This window comes from Elephas maximus, chromosome 4 (genome assembly GCF_024166365.1).
Source record: "Elephas maximus indicus isolate mEleMax1 chromosome 4, mEleMax1 primary haplotype, whole genome shotgun sequence".
In the NCBI taxonomy this organism is placed as follows: Eukaryota; Metazoa; Chordata; class Mammalia; order Proboscidea; family Elephantidae; genus Elephas; species Elephas maximus.
The window spans coordinates 107,646,958-107,663,049 of NC_064822.1; the positions used below are offsets into that span (position 1 = coordinate 107,646,958).

At 51.4% G+C, this 16,092-nt stretch overlaps 1 protein-coding gene across 1 annotated transcript; it reads right to left on the bottom strand.

The window, feature by feature from the left end:
• Positions 1-1,164: 1,164 nt before the first annotated feature.
• On the bottom strand, positions 1,165-9,244 carry LOC126075451 (keratin, type II cuticular Hb3). The gene is made up of 9 exons (XM_049883204.1): positions 8,682-9,244; positions 6,378-6,586; positions 5,613-5,673; positions 4,590-4,685; positions 3,870-4,034; positions 3,481-3,606; positions 2,389-2,609; positions 2,194-2,225; positions 1,165-1,693 (listed from the first exon to the last, which is right to left on the bottom strand). The coding sequence occupies exons 1-9, from the start codon at positions 9,063-9,065 to the stop codon at positions 1,527-1,529; spliced, it is 1,461 nt and encodes a 486-aa protein (XP_049739161.1). The 5' UTR covers positions 9,066-9,244; the 3' UTR covers positions 1,165-1,526.
• Between the last annotated feature and the right edge of the window lie 6,848 nt (positions 9,245-16,092).

Genomic DNA, 16,092 nt, shown 5'->3' on the forward strand with positions numbered 1-16,092 from the left:
CAATTCCAATTCCTCTCAGGACAAATTCAGAAATGCCACAGGGAAATTCTGGCTCTGGCAGGAAGTGGGCACCAGAGTCCTCTCCTGCTAGGGGTGGGAGGGTAGTTTGGACACCAGCCCCCCTCCCTGCCCTGTGTTGACAGAATACATTCCTTAGGTGGTGAGAAGGCCACAAATATTCAGCTGTCTGAGGCCTGGGTTTCAGGTAGATAAGCCAACTCTCAGTCCAGCTACCTGCAGCCTTTCCTGGTGCTGACTTGGCCAGAGCTCAAGGGCAGGCCAGGCCCTGGGCCCCTAAGCAGTGTGAGTGTTTGAGTCCCTGGAGGGGCCTGTGTCTGAGATTCTGTGGGGGTGAGGGCGGGGGGAGGATATCTGTGTGTATGAGAGGAGGGAAGGGTGAGGGGTCCCAGCCTAGATACCTGGTAGGGGCTGTGTGCCTGGATTCTTGGGCAGAAGGATGAGCTGTGGGTCTGGATCCCTGGGAGGGGGCACCTGTGGGTTAAGTCTGCATGATGGGGGTAACCATCTGTCAGGGCCCCTGATGTGGGGTCTGTGTGGGAGTGTGCAGGGTGTTTTTGTGTCAGGGTCTGTGCCTGGAGATCTCCACCCCTGATGGGAAGTAACACATATGAGCGGTACCAGAGGACGAGGTATAGGAGGTCTCTGGGTCTGGGACCCGCCCCCCCCAGGGTGGTGGTGGCATGTATGCGTTGTCTAGGGGAGTTGGTTTGAGGGTGAACGTGTTCTGTATGTTTGAGAGCACCGTCAGGGAATTTTCATGTGTTGAGGTTGGGGGTGAGGTGGCGGAAGTGTCCAGTATCCTAGCAATGGCAAGTGATGAGGTCCCCACCAGGGTGTCAGGAGATAGAAACCCTTCCCCTGCTGGCTACAGGCTCCTCAGCGCTGCTCTTCTCAGTTGCCTTCCAGCTCATGCCCTCCTTCCTGGCCCTGTGTATCTGGGTTTGGGGGCTGCAGCCTACCAGAGTCCTAGCAGCAACCCCCCCCCCCACTTAAGGGTGCATATGTGCACAAAAGGGGCAGGGCGCCACAGAGACACCCTTCCTCCCTGTGGAGTGGCTCCTCTGCCGGCTTTCCCAGGGATGAAAACTGGGCTGGAAGGAGTAGGTAGGACAAACTGGAGATTCCCAGAGCGCATTACATGAAGGGAGATTTATTGGAAGCCACGAGACTAAGCAAAAACGGGGAGGGAGGGGGAGCAAGCACGTCCAAACCCCAGGGGTCCTGGGGCAGCCGATCGGCCCTTAGCTCAAGGCTGTGAGGAAACCTGCCATTTAGACACGTGGGGACAGGGGGAGCTGCCAGGCATGCAGGCTAGAAGCCCCCCCTTCCCTGGAAGAAAAGAGAGGAAGCCGTGGGTAGAGAGATGCAAGAAGGTGCGCTCAGCAGTTTGGGAAGGTCAGGCCTGCTGCTTCCCGAAGCTCTTCGGCCTCTGGGGCTCCGGGACGCATCGCTGGAAGTGGGGACGGTGTCACTCGCGGAGCCGTGCATTTACAAAGCCGGGAGCACTACGCGAACCGCACGGAGCCACAGGTCTGTCCGCAGGGGGCACACGTTCCAGTGCTCACTACCAGGTTCCCGCTGCAGGGGGCGCTGCAGATGCTGCCCGTCACAGGCCGGGAGCCGGACACGCAAAGGTCTCCGCAGACGACCCCGCCCCTGGAGCTGCTGACACCTGAGGGAGGAGGACAGTGTTAGTCCTGGCTCAGTTTCGTCCCAGTCCCAGCAGCCCCTACCTATTATCCAGAGTCCCCTCCTCTTGCCCAGAACCCGTCCCTTCCATTTCTGTTTCTCTGGGAACACCCTCACACCTGAGCAAGTCTTATAAACTGTTAGCCCAGGCCGTTATTATAGGCAGAAACAACTAAGTGACCAAGTGACTACTCATTGCCCACACCCCCCTCCTTTTAGGATGGCAAATCACAGCAGAGGGCCAGCCTCCTGTTTTTGTAAATAAAGTTTTATTGGAACACAGCCAAACCCATTCTTTTAAATATCGTATAGCAGTGGCTGTTTTCACACTAGGAAAAGGCAGAGTTGAGTACTTGAGACAGAGATTGCATGGCCTGCAAACCTAAAATATTTACTATCTGGTTCTTTAGGAAAAGGTTTGTTGATCCTTCTCCCCTCAGGCCCAAGCCCTCATTTCAGAAAACATCAGCAGAGAATACTTACAGACATTTACAGCACCACTGCCCTCACACAACCTGTGGGGAGAGCAAAGAGACCATAATTAGTGGGGGGAGGAAAGCTGATGGAATCTGGAAAATTCCCCCAAGGAATTTTGATGCAAATAATATACATTTCAAACTCTGAAACAAAGTTTGGGGGTGATTGGAGAGATACCCTCCCCACAGGTGTGGGCCCCACCTCTGCTCTTCGCCCTCCAGCAGGCGCCTGTAGGTGGCGATCTCAATGTCCAGGCCCAGCTTGGAGTTCATCACCTCCTGGTACTCCTTCAGCAGGCAGGCCATATCCTGCTTGGCCTTCTGCAGGGCCTCCTCCAGCCCAGCCAGCTTGCAGCGGGCATCGTTGAGGGCCACCTCGCCCTGCTGCTCAGCCTGAGTCACTGCAGCCTCCAGCTTGGAATTCTGGGAGGTGGGAAGGTGGTTATTAAGACTCCCTGTTCTGGGTTCAGGGTCAGAGGCCTGACCATTGGCTGTCAGAGGAAGGAGGGCCCTCACCCATTTGTTAGATCAGGGGTTGCAAATTAGTGTCCCCAGGGAATGTGGGCACAGTGTCTTCAATTTTGGGAAATTTAACATAAAAATATAGATTCCTGGTTTCTCTTGAAAAATCAGCGGATCTGGCCACACTGGGCCTGCATTTCTGCAGGGCCTGGCCCAGTTGGTCTGATTAGCTCCACCCTTTAGATGGCTATGTGCTTTCCAGTTTGCTGCTGTCCCTGCCTACCCCAATGCCTTGGGTACAGCCTGCTTCACTCATTAATTAACCTCAGCTGACATCTGAGTGTGTGATCACTGACCTAGAACCATAAGCCAAACAAAGAAAAAAACTCATTGCCATATACAGTTGATTCCAAGACACAGTGACAGTATAGGACAGACTAGAACTGCCCTATTGTGTTTCCAAGGAGTGGAATCACTTGTGCCACCAGGGCTCTGATCCACAAGCCAGAGAGGTTAAATGTCTTGTTCCAAGTCACACAGCGAGCTGGTGCCAGGACCCAGGTTTCCTGCCCCTCAGGTCAGTGCTGCTTTCTCTGTCCCATTCTGCCCCTGGGACCAGGAAAATCAGTATCTCCCCATCTCTCTCCACACTGCCCCACTCCGCTTGGTGGGAATGAATGGAGCCCATTTTCCATGGAGGAAATGTGCCTGATGTTTGATGTTTGGTCCTTTTTCCTGCACGTTGGCAAGGGGAACTCTAAATCCAATGTAAACCCTTCTGCTGCAGCTAATTCCATCCTGTCCCTGGACTGAGGGCCAGACCATGCACTACCTGGCACTTGGCATTCTCGATCTCAGCTGTCAGCCTCTGGATCACACGGTTCAGCTCGTTGATCTCCTCCTTGGTGCGGCGCAGGCTCTCCCCGTGCCTGGCCACTGTGGCCTTTATCTCCTCGCACTGTGGGAAAGCAGGGATGCTCATCAGGATACCAGGAATGATTGTGCAGGTTGTACAGTGCTCAGCCTGCTTAACCACACATGGCAGTCCTGCCTGTGCCACCCCAATGTGGCCTGTCTGCCCTACCCTTACACATTCCTGGGGAAGGACCCTCCACAATTGTCTTGGGCATCAGAACCCCCAGATAAAAGAAGCCTTTTCTAACATATACCTTGTACCCTCCCACTGCCATGTCTAAGAGCCCAGTGTCCTGTGTCATTTACCTTGCTGCGGTACCAGGACTCAGCCTCAGCCCGGCTGCGGCTGGCAATGTCATCGTACTGGGCCTTGATCTCAGCAATGATGCTGTCCATGTTCAGGTCCCGGCTGTTGTCCATCTTCACCACGACTGAGGTGTCCGAGATGTGGGAGTAGAGGACCCGGAGCTCCTGTGGGGGTGGGGAAGTGGTGAGAGCATCTTAGACCTGAGCTCCCTCTCATAGCCCACCCTCTCACAGCCCTTTCCTGTCCCCTTCCTCTCCTTCCTCAGAAAGGCCCACCTCCATGTCCCAGCCTTGCCCCTCAACCCTGGGACCTCTCAATGCTCCTCAGGCCTGTAGTCCCAAGGCTGAGAGGAGGAGACAGAGAGAGCCCATGTCTGAGGCCCACAGCCTGATTTCAGTCAAGGCCTTCTGCCTTAATCCTCTGGGTCTAGGACCAGAGTTCACCCCTTTGTGATAACTGTTATCATAGTAGCCATGAACATCAGCTTGTCTGGGGCACAGTAGATCAGACATCAAGATTCACTTATCTTGACCTCTCCATAGTAAACCTGCCTCCCTATCACTCAGTTTTTCATTAAAGCCTCAGGTCAAGGTCTCTCAACTCTGCTGTGGCCCTGGACTGCCTGCCTCCCTTCCCAGGGGTTCAGCAGCCTAATAGTGGCAAGTTCTTTCAAATATCTAACATGTTCCTTGCTGCCCCACTGTCCTGTGGCCCCTCACCTCCTCATACAGTCGCCGCAGGAAGTCGGTCTCCTGGGTCAGAGCCTCCACGTTGGCCTCCAGGTCTGACTTATGGAGGTAGGCACAGTCCACATCCTAAAGGGGAGAAGGTGGCACAGGGTTCTTGCTGGGGAGAAGGTGGCACAGGGTTCTTGCTGGGGAGACAACACAGAGCTCTCATTTTCTTCCCATCAGGGAGGGCATTCCATCAGGCTGAGCAGACTCCCCAAAACCCTCCTTATATGCTCATCCCAGGGCCTGGCATCATGGGGCTGGTCAAGTCCTTCATGCAGTTAGCGGGGTCAGGAGAAGGTGTGGGTAAGGGAGGGGGAGCTTGAGGTCCCCAGGTACTTCCTCTGATACCCACTGGGATGGGTCGTCCAGAATCCGCTTCTTAGACCATCACCAAGACTTAGAAACTAGTGAAAAATGGGTCAATTTAAATGATGTCTCCCCATCCCTGGTCCTGGAGCTGAAAGCTCATGGAAAGAATTCTGAATCTGTGTCAGAAGTGGGTTAAGGGCTCAACTCTGCCCCTTCCAAACCTGTGTGACTCAGGGCAAGACCTTTAACCTCTGTGCCTCAGTTTCCTCACAATAATCCCTGCTCTCTTCATACTGAAGTGAGAAGCCATGAGATGGTACTTTGTAAAGAGTCAAGTCTAAGAGGCGAGGAATGATGGCTACTGTTTATGCCAGCATTTCCCAGCTGACACTAGCCTGAGAATGTGGCCATCTCTGTCATTCATGTGCCAGTATTTACTGAGTGCCCACTCTATGCCAGGCACAGGGCAGAAGGAGGTGGGAAGCCAGTGGCCAGGTGGGAGTAAGCTCAGAGAGGGGAGACTATTTGCTCTGTGTGAAGCAGGCAATGTGCGCTGATGTCTAACCTACCCAGGGAACACTGGAGCATTTGGAAAAAGGAATAGGAAGAGGTGGGGTGTGATTCTCTGAATCATGGTGAGTGCCTTCTGCCTCTGCCCTCGGCTGTGAGTTGTGGGATGAGGGTTCTGGGGTCACTCACCTTCTTCAGGGCTACAAATTCATTCTCAGCAGTGGCCCTTAGTGCCACTTCCTCTTCATACCTGAGGACAAAGGGGACAAGGCTCAGTGGCTAGAACTTCAAGAGGCTGGGATTTGGAGAGAGAAAAAAAAGAGAGACAGGGAGAGAGAAAGAGGGCCTAGACAAACAGATTCCAGGACTTCAATCTTTTGGAGGTGGTCACAGAATCAAAAATGTTTGCCCAGAAAGGACCTCTCCATCCCTTCCCTCTGGACACTCAAATCAACCCATGTCACCCAATGTTCTTCCTGTTTCAGGGACTCTTATTCCTGATGTGGGTCAGGTGGTGCCCTGAACATCTGTGGAGACCTCCTCTCTGCTTCTGGACTGTAACTCCCTGGGGGCCAGGAAGCCTGCCCTGGTTCTGGTACCCTCCCCTTCTTCGCCTCCTTCCTTTCTTCTCCCTACTCCACCTCAGGGCCTGAGATTGCAGCTGGCACATGGCAATCCTCAATAAACTTTTGATGAAATAATGAAATAAACATATCATGATGAAAGGCAGCTGGAGCAGCTCAGAGCCTCTCCAATGTTTAAACTCCAACCTAAAAAAGAAAAATTTCCCCATAGGCTTCATGTCATCCTCTTCTTCCTGTTAGGAAGTTCCTCTTGTGGTCTAATTTAAATCCACCCTGCTTTGACTTCATAATCCCTTTTTCATTCTCCAAACCCTACTCCTTGTTCCCGAGGACAGATTCGAAAGCAGAACCACTGTCTGCCTGCACTCACCTCTTCTTGTAGCCCTCCAGCACCTCCTGCACGTGGTTGAGCTCAGAGGCCAGTCTCCCACTGTCGGCCTCCACGCACTCGGCCTCCCGCCTCAGCGTCTCGATGTAGCCATTGAACAGAGGCTCCAGGTTGCTCTCGCAGCACCTGCGATTCTGGTAAAACTGCCACTTGGTCTCCAGCAGCTTGTTCTGCTGCTCCAGGAAGCGCACCTAGTGCGGAAGTGTGGAAAAGTCGGTGGGAGGAGCCAGGATCCCCGGCCCTCCTTAGAGAGCTGGCAGGTAAGCCTGGACTAGCACTGAGATGTGCAGAGGCAAGGGTGGATGCCAATGCCCCTGCTGGGCTCTCCTGGCCTGAGGATGTGCCAGGAGAACCCTCATCCCATGACTGCTCGTTCAGGCCCAAGTGAGGGTCTGTCCAGGTGCCTCTGGGTGGGAATAATGAGTGAGAAACTGAAGGGCAAAAGGGCTGTGATGGGTTACAGTTGGGCTGGGGAAAGAGGTAGGGATTGGGGTAGTGCTAATCAGGGAGGGCTTCCTGGAGGAAAGGAAGGTAGAGCAGGATGAAAGCCTTCCATTGTGAGCTTCCTTGGGGCAGGGCTGTAGCTTACTGATATATGTCTTTAGTGGCCAGCCCAGGGCTTGGTGAGCAGTTGACTGAATGGATGGTCAAGGTGGGAAGGGTTTCCTAGGAGGGTGAGATCAGAGGGTAGCTCTCACCAAGCAGGATGGGATGAGGTGGGGTGTGGTTCTAGGTGGCCTAAACTCATGTGTGCAATTCGGAGGTTGGGCGCTTGTATGTCTCTGAAGGCTAGGCAGGTAATGTGAATGGGTGAAGGTCTTGGAAAATAGAGCGGGTGAGGATTTGGGAAGTGGGGCATGCAAGCTGTTACTGAACGTCATTCACACTGGAGAGACAGCAGTAGTAACAGTGCCTTGAGTTGGTCAGAAAGGGTCTCAATGAAGTTGGGGTCACTGGCCTCCAGTTTTCCACTTCTCATTCATTTTATTTGGAGCTGAGACGTTGGCCTGCCTTTTAGCCCTGAACCCTTTCATCTAACTCCATGAGCGCAGCCGGTCCTTCCAGAAATGGGGAACTGGGACTGCTGATGTTTTATGTAATAATTTTAGGTAGTCTTAGTCAACAGGGCTTGAGCTGAGGTAGGGGTCTCATGGCTGCCTCGGCCCAATCTCACTTTTCAAAGCCATGGCCAGCTCACATACTGTGCCACACACACCCTTGTGGCAGACAAGCCCTGGTGAGGAGAGTAGTGGGGCCCCTGCCCAGCATCACACAGCAAAGGAGAAGTTGGGTGCGGAGTCCAGGCCCCCTGCCTCTGAGTCAGGACCCTTTTCATACTCCACTCTCTGGCCATCTTTCCTGGGTGTGAGTATCAACACCCTTGGGCACAGTGCCTGTTGAGGTGGACCAGGGTCTTCTGGAGGGATGCAGGGTAGCTGGGGCCCCAAACTTTGGGCTCTCTGGCCCCAGAGGTCTGGAGAGCTGGAAGGAGTCTGGATTTGCAGCCCTGCTCTGTCATCCCCCCGTCCCTGGGCCATTGTTGGGCCTCTTCCACCCTCATTTCTCTTCTCTGCACTAAAGGACTGCGCTGGCACAGTGATCCCCAAATATCAACCCTTCACAGGTTGACTTCAGGATTTCTGCCATCTGCTTGTACTATTTTACTCAATATATATTCATAAATGGATTCACTTAACATTTACTGTTATGTAAAGGGGAAACTTTATACTACCACCATAGATTTAAAACCACTACCACAAAAAACGAAACAAAAAACCCCCAAACCTGTGATTCAGACCATAGTGACCCTATAGGACAGGGTAGAACTGCCCCCATAAGGTTTCCAAGGAGTGGTTGGTAGATTCAAACTGCTGGCTTTTTAGTTAGCAGCCAAGTTCTTAACCACTACACCACCAGGGCTCCATAAAACGAAATCATAAGACATTATATTCTAGCTGAAACTGTTGCCCCAGACAGTTCTGAACCCAAGGCCTACTCTCTTTGTTAAAATCCAGGGAGTGGTAAGTATCAGAGAGATGTTAAAGATATATTGGCACTTCATAAGGGTTTCTCCTTAACCTGATCTTAAGTATTCAAACAGACAGGAAAGATGAATTTTCTCACCTTGCGTTTCACGTTATTTAATGCTTCATATCCGTGCCAATTAAAATTATCACATAAAATATCAGCAGTCCTCATACCTCATTACAGGAGAGGCTGGTCTGGTAATTCCCAGGTCCCTCGAGGACCTTCAGTTTCAGGAAGAGTGTGATCAAAGGCACCCACCTTGTCGATGAAGGCAGCAAACCTGCTGTTGAGGTTCTTGATCTGCTCCTTCTCCTCCTGCTTCACGCACTGAGCGTTGGGGTCGATCTCCAGGTTGAGGGGCGTGAGCAGGCTCTCATTGACGGACACGGTAGTGATGCAGGGGGCACTGAGCCCGGCCACGCCGCCAGAGCGGTAGCCGAAGCTGCGGCCGTAGGAGCCGGCGCGGAAGCCCCCGCTGACGCTGCGGCTGCCGAAGCCCCCAGTGAGGCCGCGGTAGCAGGAGACGCCGCGGTAGGGGGCGGCGGTGATGCAGCAGCGGCCGGCCCGGGGCGCGCAGGCAGAGGCGCAGCTGAAGGCGCGGACTCCGCAGGGGGAGCCGAGGCGGGTGGAAAGGCAGGTCATAGCGGCGACGACGGGAGCGCAGGGCTGGGGCGGCGTCGGAAGAGACAGGTGGTTGGACCCCAAGGCCGAGCTGCGCCTTATATCGCCCCGCTTGAGGGACCACGCGGCCCGCGCGTTTACGAGCTTGGAGGGCTCGGCCCTCTCGCCTCACCGAGCCGGGAATCAAAGCAGACCCAGCCGCCCCGCCACCCACATAAAACGGCTTTGGCCTCGGGCCCTCGCTTTATGGGGCTGGAAAGCGCCTGGTCAGCTTTGCGCGCGCCAGGAGCTGTGGGCCCCAGGGGGCGGGACCCCTACACCCCTCCGGCGGGACTCTGCCCGAGTAGCTCAGGGAAGGCTGGGTCATTGGCTCGGTCCCTGGGCAGGACAGCTGGGTAGGAAGCCTTGGCCTTCATTCATTATCTGTGCATTCCACATGGTGTGGGGGGTGAGAGAGAGAGACAGAGACAGAGAGAGAGAGAGAAAGAGAGAGAGAGAGGATGTGCGCCTGAGTTTGTGTTGAAGAACGGCCTCTAAAGTTAGTCCTGCAGGTTCATGCCATGACCTTGGGCAGGTGAATGACCTTTCTGAGCCTCAGCTTCCTCACCCGCAGAATGGGGATAATAATCCTAGTAAACCTAGTGCCGTCGAGTCGATTCCCACTCATGGTGACCCTATAGGACAGAGTAGAACTGCCCCACAGAGTTTCCAAGGAGCGCCTGGCGGTTTCAAACTGTGGACCCTTTGATTAGCAGCTGGGGATAATAATAGTACACATTTAAGAACTGTTGGGAGTACCTAATGAGTTAATGGACTGGAAAGCATTTAGGGCCTTACCTGGCACTTAAGAGCTTCATAATGTTTGTTTATTTATTTGTTTGTTCTATTTATTCTACTATTATTAATTTGCCATCCATCTTGCCTCCCTTTAGGCAAAAACTTTCTCTTTCCTTTTCTTTCTCAGGACTTAGCTCAGACAGCCTCTGCAAGTAAGTCTCCTCCCCATCCCCCAGCCGCTTGGTACACCCCTCTCCACTCCACTTGGGGGGAGGATGGGAGGTGCACTGCGGAGCCTACAATGCATCTAGCACTGTGCTAACAAAACAAAACAAAACCAGTCGCCGTGGAATCAATTCCAACTCACAGTGACCCTTTAGGACAGAGCAGAACTGCCCTATAGGGTTTTTAAGGAGCGGCTGGTGGATTCAAACTGCAGACCTTTTCATTAGCAGCCCTTAGCATGCCGTAGCTCTTAACCACTGGGCCACTAGGGCTCCCAGCACTGTGTTAAGGGCTGTATAATACATTATTTCATCTCACCCCCAGGACAGCCCTCTGGGGTGGGTATTACTGTGCTCATTTTCCCAGATTTGGAAAGTAAGCTCTTGTTTAAAGCCACACAACAATGGACTGGCAGAGTGAGAATCTGAATCAGAGCCCCCTCCTCCACACTGGACTCTCCCAGGGTCTGAATTTTGGGGAGCTGAGTGAGGGCTGAACTCTGAGGCAGGAGCACAGACTTCTGGGCTCTGGACTTTGGGAGAAATTGGCCTGATCCAAAGCCTTCCCCTCAGCTGGATCTTGGCCAGAGCCACCAGTTCTGGAATGCTGCAAAAAAATATTTATTTATTTATTTATTTTTCATAAAGGGGGTTAATTATATGCCTGATTATCAGTGAGGAAATCCAGAGTGTGTGCTCAGCAGAGAGCATTAAAGAGAAGCAGGCAAATCACCCTTCCTTTGCTTTTAAATGTGTGTTATTATTGTGCAAATGGCAATTAAGTCCTGAAACTCCCTAGATCTTCACAGCCAGCCCAGGCTGTGGCACCTCGTTTTTTTCCAGAGAGTGCTGCGCTGCACCCTTAGCTATCTTTTCCAGGCACTCATGGTCCTGAATCCCTTTGGTCCAGCCCAGGTGTGTTTTGTAAGAGTTTAAACGCAACTTTAGTTCCACCCTCTATAGAAGTTGTAGCCCAACTCAAAAGTGTCTTTTGCTTTTTACCCTCAGCTGGGATCTCTGACTGTGGCTAATGCTTGGCTTCAGGATTGTGCGGAAACCCTGGTGGCGTAGTGGTTAAGTGCTACGGCTGCTAACCAAGAGGTTGGCAGTTTGAATCTCCCAGGCACTCCTTGGAAACGCTATTGGGCAGTTCTACTCTGTCCTGTAGGGTCGCAATGAGTCAAAATCAACTTGATGGCAGTGGGATTATTTCTCCAGGGAATAGGATCGGAGAAGTCTTCTTTCAGCACCTTCCCCACAAGAGGAAATTGACCTACCCTGAAACATGAACGTTTTAAATTAGACTTTTGGAGGCACTTACACGGTGCATACTTGGATCTCTTTCTGGGTTTCATGGGTAGATGGAGAGGACTTTCTGTGCCATCACAAACAACAAGGAGGTTAATAGTCAGCCTTTCTCCACACTGATAATTTAATATCCAGACAAAGGGGAGAGATGCTTGCTAAGAACACAACCTAAAAGGGACAGAATCAAAAGGTTTGGCCTTTAGACCACAGTGGTCCCCAAAAAGTTAGTACTAAATCCCTGACCTATCCCAGGGAAACATACTCCCTGGTGTCCTCTTTATTATTCTTGAAACCCAGAGGAGAGAAATGGGCTGAAGAATGAGAGATTTCAGACACAACCAAAGCCTTCTCCATAGAGAGGGTTGGTAGTCACAGGTGCTGGGAAAGAGGAGGGCTCTCCATTCTTCACCAGATCTTCTAGAAAGCATTCTCCTGCCCCTTTTGTCTCCAATACATTGATCTAGTGATGAAAAGTGAATGCTGTGTCTCAGTTACCATGTTTCTCTTTTAGCCCCCAGTGGGTCCTAGGAGCCAGTTCAAGGTAGAGAGCAAACCTCTACTGAGCACTCATCAGGTACAGAGTGTGAACAAGGAGAATGCATCCCCGTGCAAAGCAGGCACATGACACAGAAGACCTTAACATAAAGTTGCATGGGGCCTGGCTCTACTGGAGGGACACCAGGCCATGTGGGTTTGGCAGGAGAATGAGTGTTCACTATGGGGACTGGGGTCCAGAGGTCAAGGCAGGGTCTTGGAGGAAATGACACTTTGGTTGGACCTTGAAGAATGGTGAGTGATGGGATATGCTGAGATGAGAGAGATGAGGGGAATTCAGGCAGAGGGAACCACATGAGCAAAGACAAAGCAAGGAAGGCCAGAGGATATGAGGGAAACGGTGGGCAGTCAGTTTTGGCAGAAGAATACAATGGGGTAAGGAAAGGGGGAGAGGAGGCTAACTGAGGCTAGATAGTAGATGGTTGGGTGGGCTTCGAATGTCAAGCTGAGCACAGGAGGTGTTTGACCTGAAGAGAGGCAGGCCCCAAGGGGTGTGAGGGAATGTGACAGGGGGTCAGTATATGGAGTATCTAAGGGTGTGTGTGTGTCTACCTATGGTAACCTGAGACATCCTTATGAAACACAACTTCAACATTAAGATACCCATTTCAGAAATACATCGCTTTCTTCTCTGTGGTTAATGGTCAAAAGCACGAACTCTGGAATCAGACACATCTGGGTTCAAGCCTGGACTCTGTCAGTTACAAGCTGGGTGACAAGTTACACAGCATCTCTGTGCCTCAGTTTCCTTTGTACTTAGAATGAAGATAATAAAACATGCCCAGTGTCATGGATTGAATTGTGTCCCCCCAAAGTATGTGTCAACTTGGCTAGGCCATAATTCCCAGTATTGTGTACTTGTCCTCCATTTTGTGATGATGTAGTTGTCCTGTGGTTAATGAGGCAAGATTAGGTTATGTTAAGAGATTAAGTTATGTTTGTTATGTTAATGAGATAGGTTTAGGGTGGCATGCAACACCCTTACTCAGGTCACAACCCTGATTTGATGTAAGGGAAGTTCCTCTGGGGTGTGGCCTGTATCACCTTTTATCTTACAAGAGACAAAAGAAGAGAGAAGCAAGCAGAGAGAGGGACCTCAATACCACCAAGAAAGATGAGATGGGAGCAGAGCACCTCCTTTGGACCCAGGGTCCCTCTGCTGAGAACTTCCCAGACCCAGGGGAAAGTTGATGTGGACCCTCTCCCACAGCGGACAGAGAGAGAAAGACTTCCCCTAGAACTGACATCCTGAATTCAGACTTCTGGCCTCGAGTCGGAATTGACTTGATGGCACTGGGTCTGGGTTAGCCTCCTAAACTGTGAGAGAATACATTTTTGTTTGTTAAAGCCATACATGTGTGGTATTTCTGTTATAGCAGCACTAGATAACTAAGACACCCAGGGACATTGTAAGGATAAAATGAGGTGTATATGTAAAGCATTAGCACAATGGCTGATGCATAGTAACTGGACAATAAATGGTAGCTGCTATTATTATTTCCTCTCCATCACCCTGGTCACCACAGGTGCCTACCCTGATAACCATCACAGGACTCCTGGCCTCTCTTCCAGGTCTGGGAGCTGTGGCTTCTTGCACACTGAAACTGTCCCAGCTGGGACCCCCAGTTCCACCCCTCAGTCCAGGTTTGGGAGGTCAGCCTCAGAGCTTCTCTGAGAAGTTCTCCTGAAGGGTGTCCCATATAACAGGGAGCCCTTTGAAAGAGACCGTCTGGAGAGTGTGGCCATGCATTTATTGACTAATTGAGGGAGAGAATCTGTGTTGGGTGGGGTAAGAAATCTTACAGGCACATAGGAAGGGATGGAGGTGGGCAGGCAGGCTGGGGTTTTACGGGTCCAGATATCTGGAACCTTCAAACCACATTGTCCACACACACCTACCAACTTCATGGGTACCATAGCATGAAGCAGCTGAACAAAGAACTCTTTGGTTGTATGGTTGATTTTTCTACATCCCCACATATGTCTTGGTAGGGATAGATACAATATCCTTCCGGGTATGCCAAGGGTTAAGTGCCACAAGTTGCCTTGAGAATTTGGCCCCTGGAGCCCTGTCTGGGGAGCCCATGGAAAGCTCTTCTTCTCAAAGCTGCCAGGGTCCATCTTCCAGGCTGAGGATGGCCCATCCTTTTCCCCTGGTCTGAGCTCATCTTATGGCCCAAACTGAAAGACTCTGATGTCATGAGTACAGCTGACCACCTGGAAGGAAACATCCCAAGCCAGCCTCCCCTCCCCTCCTTAATGATCTTGCAAAAAGCAGAGTCCACGAGGCCTTGGGCAGCTTCTGTTCAAGCCCCGGCCTTGGCTGATGATTCCTCAGGGCACCTTCAGGCTCTCCGCTGTGGAAGATACTCTGCCAGAGCTTCAGAGTTGCCTGAGTAGGACTTTCCAAAACCCCATCTTGATGATGTTCCCCCAGGAGAGAGGAGAGATGACTGTGAAATTCCCCACTAACTTCAGTGTCTCCCTCAGGGCCAGAGTTACTCACAGATAGTCACATCATTGAAGCCTTCACACAGTTGTGTGGGACTTGTCACCCAGCTCATGAGTGGTGCTGGAGAGAAAAGGCCGTCATAGTTCCTGACAATAAGACAGTGAGAACTTTTTAGCTCTGAGAGTGGAGAGACTCAAGGAGAAATGGCTTCCCTTATTTACAGCCACACTGTTACAAAAAGCGAGCTGACAGGTATCGAGTGGAATAATTCCTCACTCAAGACCTGTCATTATCAGTGTTTTTTTTTCCCCCATCACAGGAAGTTTCCATTCTCTGTCTGTCCAAAGCACATGTGTCCATGTTCAAGATGTCAAACACTTTTCTGGGTGAAAACAGGTATTTCATCAGTTTGGCTGTCCCCAAGGGAGGTCCTCCTGAAATCACTCACACCTGTGGGATAAGCTCCTGTAGGGTGGAGCCTGTGGCAATAGCTGCATGAAGTGTTAAGCTGGCAGGACTTGAGGTTACACTGAAGACTTCAGCCCTCTCATCCTCCCCATGGATCCCAGCTGACCCTTCTGCCCTACCGTGCCATGTGTAGCCTGGTGGCAGGGTGTAACTGCTTGATCTCACCCTGACACATCTTCCCTGTTCTCCCATTCTCTCGCTGTGTGAGTTCCCCTCTCTTGCCTCCCCTAGGCTGAGAAAGACTATTGAGAGGTGTGAAGGACCCCATGGATATGTTCCATCTGAGGATTCTGGGCTGTCTGAACCCAGGAAGAGGACAGTTCCCCAGTCCCCAACTCTCAACCTTCCTCTTCCCTCATAGTCTTGCTCTTCTTTTACAAATCTTCATTTCCTCCTTGCTATCTACGTTTAAAATAAAGTCACGTAGTACCTGTCCTGGTTGTCAGTCTTTCTGCCTATCACTTCAGGCCTGGAGGAGTGGGTGGGATCTCCAGAAAGGCATTCAATGTGGCTGGGGCTGCTAGGACCATGCATGGGTGAGAGTCTCTAGGACAGACCACAGGAAAACTTATGTTGTTGTCATCCCCGGAGATGGAGATAAGCAGGAACCATTCTCCTGTTGCTCTTGGCAACAATGCTGCAACAATGCAACAAGCATAACAGCGATTGTGAGCATGGTGCAGGACCTGGCAGTGTTTCATTCCGTGGTGCATAGGGTCGCTATGAGTCAGAACCAACTTGACGGCACCTAACAACAGCAGCAACAACAACATCAGTTCTTCCTAATATTTCAAGCTTAAAACTCTTTCATATCTATTTTTCCCACCCAAAGAGTCACCAAACTTAGTCAAATATTTCTTTGAAAATTGCCACCAGCAACTTCTGTTTCTTGCAAGGAAGAATTGAATCAATGTCTCTAACAGAAAACTGGAACCATCCTCAGTGTAGTGTCTGCTAGGGGGCTTTTAATTATGACCATCAGATGATAGATGGCTAGTGGACAGACAAGCATCTTGTGAGGCCCTTTTTGCTGTATGTCCCTTACTAGTACCACCTGGACACGGGGAATAGGGTCTCGCCTTAGGACATATAAAATGGCTGTGGCGGTAAGCAGCCAACAGGTCATAAGTGTCTTGCAAGCCTTTTCAGTATGTGTCCTTGGAGGAGAAATTTGACCCCAGTGGCCATTTCCCTGACAACTCAAGGGTAGGAACATTTCAGCACAGATGTAACTTTTCAGGTTTAGCTGAGAATAATGCTTACC